The sequence below is a fragment of the Vicia villosa genome, linkage group LG2, assembly GCF_029867415.1.
Source record: "Vicia villosa cultivar HV-30 ecotype Madison, WI linkage group LG2, Vvil1.0, whole genome shotgun sequence".
Classification (NCBI taxonomy): Eukaryota; Viridiplantae; Streptophyta; class Magnoliopsida; order Fabales; family Fabaceae; genus Vicia; species Vicia villosa.
The window spans coordinates 95,348,864-95,357,524 of record NC_081181.1 but is presented as its reverse complement, the minus strand read 5'-3'; the positions used below and the strand labels follow the sequence as shown (position 1 = coordinate 95,357,524).

At 34.3% G+C, this 8,661-nt stretch overlaps 1 protein-coding gene across 1 annotated transcript; it reads right to left on the bottom strand.

Annotated features, from left to right (window-relative positions):
* Window positions 1–2,626: 2,626 nt before the first annotated feature.
* On the bottom strand, window positions 2,627–3,856 carry LOC131646470 (leghemoglobin Lb5-10-like). The gene is made up of 4 exons (XM_058916496.1): window positions 3,699–3,856; window positions 3,471–3,582; window positions 3,247–3,354; window positions 2,627–2,856 (listed from the first exon to the last, which is right to left on the bottom strand). Exons 1-4 carry the CDS (start codon window positions 3,791–3,793, stop codon window positions 2,728–2,730), a joined length of 444 nt encoding a protein of 147 aa, XP_058772479.1. The 5' UTR covers window positions 3,794–3,856; the 3' UTR covers window positions 2,627–2,727.
* Between the last annotated feature and the right edge of the window lie 4,805 nt (window positions 3,857–8,661).

The window sequence follows — 8,661 nt, the reverse complement described above, 5'->3', positions numbered from 1 at the left end:
CTCAGCCATGCGCCCAACTGCTAGCCTGTACCTTACTTCTCACTTTTTACCCCCTGAGTCCATTTCAATTTCATGTTAGAGCTAGATTTTCACATAGTTTTCTTCTTATTTTTCTTAAGAAATAAAATGACATAAAAACAATTACGTTTGTTAGATTTTTAACATTTATAAAAAGATAATAAAAACATGTACTATTTTCCGTGTTAGAATTAATATTTTGTACATATTTTGTACACGAATTCGCTTCCGATGCGACTTGATTTGCATCGTGTTCCACTTTATTTGTGGGACACGAACTTATTCCCGATGCGGTTCACCCGATCTCTCATTCATTGAGATGTATATTCCTGTATTGTCTGACTTGTGTTTCTCTTGCAGGTTGCTTATGTGGTTGTGTCTGATACGCCCCACATGTCGCTCGTGATTTATCTTCACGACGATGCTTTCTGACTTTGCTTGATGCTAGCTTACACGAAGTATTCTGGACTTCTTTGCTTACGCTTGCTAGCCCACTGCGGATTTGCTATCCGTTCGGTATCCCCTTTGTCCCTTTTACTCTTTTGCGCACCATATGATGCCATGAGAAGTAGGGTAGGCATGCAGCATCATTCTTAACATGAGAAGTAGGGTAGACATTCATCTGGCCAAGCCCTCGAAAGAGGCTCTGTTTTTGCTTGTTTATTATTCCTCGCTTCTTTCTTTTACTTCCAGCCTGTCTCAGGTGGCTTTCCCCGTTGACAATAGCTTCGGGTGGCTTTCCCCGTTAGCTAACAGTCTGTGTTGTGCCTGTCTCGGGTGGCTTTCCCCGTTGACAGTAGCTTCGGGTGGCTTTCCCCGTTAGCTAACAGTCTGTGGCGTGTTTATCTCGCGTGGCTTTCCCCGTTAGCTAAGAGTCCGTAGTGTACCTATCTCGGGTGGCTTTCCCCGTTGATAGCAGCTTCGGGTGGCTTTCCTCGTTAGCTAAAGCACTTCCCCTGTCCCCAGGTCACTACTTTGGTAGTTTGCTTGCTTTACGAGCCGAGCTCGTTTGTGTGTTGCATTTGCATTGTTTACTACTTCGGTAGTTTATTTGTTTCTCGAGCGGAGCTCGATTGTATGCCATATGGTTGTGATGCTGGTTCACTATCTTCTTATCTGCTATGCCTGTTAGTATGATATCTTTGTGATGCTTGTTCACTATCTTCTTATCTGCTATGCCTGTTAGTATGATATCTTTGTGATGCTTGTTCACACACTTGCACATGTATGCCTGTTACATGTTGTTTGCGATGCCTGTTCGCGTTATCACTTGTGATGCCTGTTCACACACTCACATTCGCGTATGCCTATTACACGTCTGTTTTCTGTTTGCGATGCCTGTTCGCATGTTCTTATTTGTGATGCTTGTTCACATGCCATGTTTTCTAGGATCTTTGTGATGCTCCTTGTTTGCATGCTCCCTTAGGGTGCTCGGTTCCGTTTCTCTAGGAGACGCGAATCGAGATAGAAACAAAAACTTTTGGGCCGAACTACGGCGCTCTGATTTCTCCATTGCACATTGGAGGTACGTAGGCACAGGGTACGGACACCCTAGCGAGCGAACTTTTCTTTTTTTGTTGTTTTGTTCGATTTTTCCTTTATCTTGTTTACCTACTATTTGCTTGTTCCTGTTATCTGTATATCTTCCATTGCGTGTTTCCCTTAGCACATAGCATGATTCACACACACACCCTTAGATTAGAAAACTAGCAAGAATGGATCCTGTGGAGTACCACAGACGTGAAGGGTGCTAATACCTTCCCCTCACGTAACAGACACCCTTACCTGTTCTCTGAGACCTATGCTATTATTTGGTTTTCTTCGATATTTTCCATTCCTTATTGTAGGATAAATCGATGTTCGATGGCGACTTCATTGTATTTGTTTCAATGAGTTTTCCAGTTGCCTCAAGATCGTATCTCTTACCTCAAGCATCCATTTGATCCCTTTCCTTTTGCATTGTGTTCTATGTAATGAGGAGAGTATTTGGCCTAAAGAAATTCACAAAATGCACGAGCCAATTTCAAATGGCCTTGATGTGAACATGGTGTCTCAACTCTGAGTTTTAATACACAATCAGTTTGGCCATTTCTCTTAATCTTCATTTTTAAGCCAAATTAAGTGTTGCTTTTGTGTCTAATCAAGTTTAAAAAACTTCCAGAAGGCGTTTAGTGCACTGAAACGCAAAAATTGGCTGAGTTTTGAGGGATTGAATGTCACACTTTTTCCACCTTGCAAGCTTACATGAATTCAATAATTCTGGATCCTTCTCACACATTGGAGCATTGCATCATCCTCAACTATAAATAACGATCATCCTCATATATAAAAAGTATTTTATAAATATCTTAAATAAAATTGCAAGAAGTGATATATTACATTATTTTTTAGCACTTTTTAAATTTCTATTCTCTATATCCTATTACTTTTCTAGTCTGTTCAGTTTCCTTTCTTCTTTCTTGTTCGTTTTTTTCTTTTAACATTTTTTTATTAAAAAATAAAAAAATGAATTCTCTTTGACTAAGTTTATCCCTTTTAAAATTTGTATTTTGTAAGAAATTATTTTATCCTAAGATTAATCACAATAAACCCAAACACTACTACACAATATTTTGAACAACATTTATTATTATAAGAACTTGTTAAACAAGTTTTAGTAATACATATTTTATTCATTAAATTTATTTATAACTTTCATATTTTCCATGTTTAACTCATTGCCTTCTTAATTGCTGTTGCTAGTGCATCATAAGCTACTTCCCAAGCCGTGCTCAATTCTTCATTCCAATTATTTCCAGATGCTTTCTTTATTGTTTGCAGCAAAGCTTCTTTAACCACCTACAAGACATCAATGCATAAATTTTGGTTTAAGCATTTGATATTTTTAAAAATAAAATAAAATTTATGAAGAAAAAATCACTATTAATTTAAGAATACTAATGATCATCTTATAAATGTAGACAATCAAATGGAGTGGTAGTAAATAATTTTTAGCTCTTTCAAGAATTTTATTGTTACATCCATCAATTTTATTTTATTTTGACAATTTTATATTTAAAAATTAATTTTATTATGATTTTCTATAACTATTTCTTTCAAATATTTATATCATGAAATAAAAATATGTATGAAATAAAAGGTGTTTATTTATTGTCGTATTATTGAATTAGAAATAGTTTTTGTTATATAAAAATGAATCAATTAAAATATTTTATTATATAAGCATACCACAAAATGAGGATCAACGACTCCCTTTTGAACGTGAATAGCACCTAATGTAGCATTTCCTAAGACTACTTCTCCTTTTGCTCGGAGTTGAGCAGCTGAGTCACGCACCTATTAGTCAAAATAAATAATATTTTAAGATAAGTAATGTCCATTTTAATGAAACTATTAAAATAAATACTAATAGAATTTGGTATTAATAAGAATTATTGTTAGATTGCACTTACCAATCCAAATACTTGTTCAGCATGGGCCTGAAGTTTAGGACTATCCTCTACTCCAGCTGTGTCTTTAAGAAAAGAGAACAAGCCCTTAGCTGCAGGTGCTTTCTCGAGTATACTTTAATCAAAACAACCAAACATGATTTCTTGTTAATTTACACCATATTTTCAAAATGACAATCTATAAAAAGAGAAAACACAAGTTAAAAACACACAAAAAGATATTACACTTACATAGTATAGAAAAAAACACTATTGCCAGAAAGATTTTGTTTGAATGACTCCCATGAACTATTAACTAAAGCCTCTTGCTTATCAGTAAAACCCATATTTCTTTTTGTTTTTTATTTAATTTTATTTTGTTAATTGCACATATGAATTCTATACTTATTTATACAGAAAAATTGGAGGGGGTATAGATGTAGTTAATTAATTTATTGTTTTTATGACAAAACTATTGGCTTGTAGAGGTGGCCATTGACATTATAAAGAGACAAAAGTCTTTTCAAAAATTTAATCAGACAAAACTTATTAAATAATATTTTTTTAAAACAAAAAATATAAACATTCTTTCATGTGATAAAAATGTTAAAAAATAGAACCATATGTATTATTTCTTAAACTAATTTTATGGCTTAATACATGTTTTAGTCACTTAACTTAATTTAATGTTCCACTTTTGTCTTTTAACTAAAAAACGTTACCAATTAGCCCCTTAACTTCTGGTGCTGTGGATGTACAGTATGGATCAACGTTCAAATGTGACTTAGCATTTGTACTATAAAGTAGTTATTGTGACCATTTTATGATACCTACTTAAGTGGTAACTCTACTTTATCGTACAAATACTTAGTCACATTTGACTTTTGAGTCTTGTTGTACATCCTTGTCACAAGAACTTAATATTTTTTTTTTGTTGCAAGAAATTGACGGAAGGACCAAATAAGATAACCGAAGTGAAGTTAAAGGACTAACTTATAACAATTTTTAGTTAATTAAGGAACTAAAACAGAACATTAAATTAATTTAAGAGACTTGAGATCTAAATATACCTAATTTTATTCTCACCATATTATTAGACATATTCTCATATTTTCGGGACCAACACATAAATATTTATACCAACAAAGTTGGAAAAAAATCCAAAATTAGTGTAATTTTGTTAAATAATTTTCAAGATATATAAATTCTAAGAATTCTACATTAAAATAAAGACAATTTTTATCAAATAAATAATTTTAATAGAATCAATATATCTAGTATTTGAAATTATAATAATTTTTGAGTTTAATGCCTACAATCAATTTATGCCTATATTTAAAAGGAAAAAAGAAGTGTTTTCGTCCCTTGTATTGTCTATTTATATTAGGGAAAGAAAGGGTAGGGCGATGCTCTGTTTTAATTCTGAAATTAAAGGTTTTAGTGCTTTCATTGAGGATAGCTCTCTTGTTGATGTTTCTTACAAAGGCAAGAAATACAATTGGTATAGCAGAGATGGGAAGCCGATGAGTAGGATATATCACTTTCTTGTGTCGGACAATATTATTATTAGATAAGGGTGGTTGGTTAGTTTATAGTGTTGAGAGACATGTCAGACCATTGCCCGATTTGGTTGGTGGTGGATAAGGCAGACCGTAACACCATTCTAAACCCATAAATACTTCGCATATAATTTACGAAAATAAATCAAACAAACTCATCGCACAAGGGTGTCATACTTCACATAAAACTTCATAATAACAATCCTGCTCTATAACACAGGTTGCATCAATTTAAAACAAACATATGATAATAATTCAACACATCAGTTAAAACTTCGCAGTGGAATCACTGTCATATTATCATACTTAACTTTTCAAAAATCAAAGTATTAGTTTAATCAATTTGAACCCATTTCAATGACCAAAACCATCATAAATTTATGTCGAAAATCAAAAGAACATAACAATCACAGAACATAACATTCCCAACCTAATGTTACATATCAGAGCATGACACCTCTATTTAACAAAATTAAGTAAAGCACTCCACAGCTATCCTCGAAACTTCTATGAACTACTCCCGGTCACCTGCGCTTTACCCACGTGGAGGCAACATTCAAACAGAAAGGGTGATTAATCACAATTCCTTGAAAAAGATATAAGGAAAAGGTTAGAAGTTGCAACCAACATCGTCATATAGTAACACACATCATTTACCAATAGTCATACTCAACGATACATCATAATAGAACATAAACATTTTTTTGGCCAAAACATCATATAATCACAAGGTGCACAATTACCTTCACGTCACAACTCATAAACCAAATTCATGTAATGTTACATAGTATATTAATGCAACAACACTGACTCAATGCATGTGGTACCAAAATTATAAACACCTGGTTCGTCACCCTCCAAAGATCCTCACCATAGGATCAATTCTCTCTTGGAACCATAGCACATCATAAAACGCACTCAATTTGCACAAGGGGATTGAGGCAACATCACAAACGGACCACCGTCTAAAATAAGTGAACCACAGTCCAAAAATGCTATGAATGCATGATTCTTAACAACGTCATATAAAAGTCGACTACGGTTAGCCAATTGCATCATCATTCACATGATCATCATCACACAATATAACAAGCAACAACAATGCATTTACCATCTCCGACGAAAATCCAATTTTTTGAAAATCATCTTAGCTGTAACCAGTACTCCAAATGTGGTAACTAGTTACCACCATGATAATAACAGTTTTATGCAATTTTTATGTGTACGAAAAGCAGTCTCAAAACCCTAATTTTTCATGAAACTTTTGTATCCAATTTACTATAGGTTCAATCCAAAACACATAGCAATCATCATACATCACATAATAACATTGACACACATCATATACATCCACTCATGGCAATTCATTATCAAATACATCATTAATTCATAATTCATCATGTTTTTCCCCAAATAATCGTACCAGACAAGAACAAAACCTACCATTACCTTAACCCGATATCTATCATAATAAACCTGATTACACCCCCTTACCTCGAATTCCTAGCAATTGCTTTTTTCGTTCGCGTTCTACGAAAAATCCCACTTTCACGTTCTCCTAATATTTCACGACCAGTCAAAATGAATCCCTCATTCCCATATTTTCCCTTTTTCTTTTAATTTATTCTTCTTAATTAGCCTTTTACAATAATATCTTCATTTAATCATCCACACTTACCATTATGTCCTTATTCTCCTTTTCACCTTATTATTTTATTATTCTAATTTAATTATTATTATTATTATTATTATTCTAATAACATAATAAAATATTATTAAATCTAAATAATTACTAATCATCACCTTAATCTAACACTACCGCACAACATACCACATTCATATCATCTATGTCACACAAATTCACCAAATTCACAATTAATCAATTAAATAAATATTTCTAATTTTTGGGGTGTTACACGCACTGGGGGTCGAAACCTTTTTAGGTAAACAATGAGTGGTTTACCAGTAAAGATTCCATACCCTTTGTTGAAAAGGAGTGGAAGGATTTGGTGGTTGAAGGGACGGGCGATTATGTGCTTAAGGAGAAATTGTAGTTACTTAAAGACATGTTGAAATGGCGGAACTCTGAAGTTTCCGGTAGGATTAATCTGGAGGTGGAGGAATGTGTTAGGGAGATGAATGCAGGGGAGGGTCTGATTTGTTTTGAAAGTAATTTCACGGGGTATGATGTTATTGTTAGTAGGAGGAAGGCTACTAGTAGGTTTTGGTTGAATATCATAATTAAAGAAAATATGCTTATTTAGAAATCAAGGTTAAAGTGGCTAAATGATGGGGATACCAACAATATGTTCTTCCATAGTGTTATGAAAGGGAGAAGGAGACACGATTTCACCTGTTAAATTAATTCAATTAGAGACATCATGGATTCGGTCAGGGAGGTAAAGGAAAAAGTTTTGACTCTGTTTGCTAGCAAATTTTCAGAGACAGATTTGAGCAGGCCTGTTATTTAAGGGATCACTTTTAATATGATTAATCATTCTGAGAGTTCTTTTCTTGAAGCTCCTTTCTCTGAGAGTGAGCTTAAGGAGGCGATATGGGGTTGTGAGGGTTCAAAAAACCCGGGGACGGACGGATATTCTTTATTGTTTATTAGGAGATGCTGGTTTTTCCATAAAGAGGATTTTGTTCGCTCCTTTAAGGATTTTCGAATTGGGGATGTTTTATCCAAATTGATCATATCATCGTTTTTGACTTTGACTCCGAAGGTTTCCCATATGTTGGGTTGGATGATTATAGGCCGACTTGCCTTGTCGGGTGTATTTACAAAGTTCTTTCCAACTTTTGGCAGCAAGATTGAAATCTGTTTTGAACTCTATTGTGGCGAATTATGAAAGTTCTTTCATGTCGGATAGACAAATGTTTGATGGAGTGTTGTTGGATAATGAAATCATGGATTTTGCGCATAAGGAGGGAAATTATTGTTTACTTTTTATAGTTGATTTTGAAAAAGCATACGATAAAGTGAATTGGGGCTTCCTTAGATTCATGTTGAGGAAGATGGGGTTCAGAGAGATTTGGATGAAATGGATGGAGGCAACAATTTTCTCTAGCAAAATGTCGGTGCTTGTAAATGGAAGCCCCACGAAGGAGTTTACCATAGAGAAGATATTGAGACAGGGTGATCCATTATCACATTTTCTTTTTGTTCTTGTGGCAGAAGGATTGACGGGGTTGGTTAGAAAAGCTATGGAGATTGATGAATTCATTGGTTTTAAGGTAAGCGGCAAGTGTACTATTGATATTCTCTAATTCGTGGACGATACTTTGATGGTGGGGGACGCTAGTTGGAAGCATGTTTGGGCTATAAATTCTATTTTTAGGGGCTTCTAGTTATTGTTAATCGGCATCAACAATAATTCTAATTTCTTGATGGTTGCTTCTAGTTTGTTATCTTGCAGGTTGGAAGAAAAAGAATTCGTTTTCCTTGGAATTCCTATCGGGTCCAATTCAAGAATGGTTTCGATGTGGAAGTCGCTTTTATCAAAGATGAAGAATCAATTATCTAGTTGGAGGGGGGGTGGTTCCTTAGCTCTGGTGGGAGGATTACCCTTCTTAAATCGGTACTATGCAGCTTATCGATTTTCCTGTTATCTTCCTACAAATCTCCGATAGAAATTTCTAAAGAGATAACTCAG

Excerpts from the sequence above, each read along its gene's own strand:
- LOC131646470 (XM_058916496.1), bottom strand. The coding sequence starts at position 3,793 with ATGGGTTTTACTGATAAGCAAGAGGCTTTAGTTAATAGTTCATGGGAG. Across the intron at positions 3,583-3,698 it reads AGTGTTTTTTTCTATACTAT|TATACTCGAGAAAGCACCTG; the intron begins GTAAGTGTAATA and ends TTTTGATTAAAG. Across the intron at positions 3,355-3,470 it reads CTGAACAAGTATTTGGATTG|GTGCGTGACTCAGCTGCTCA; the intron begins GTAAGTGCAATC and ends TTTGACTAATAG.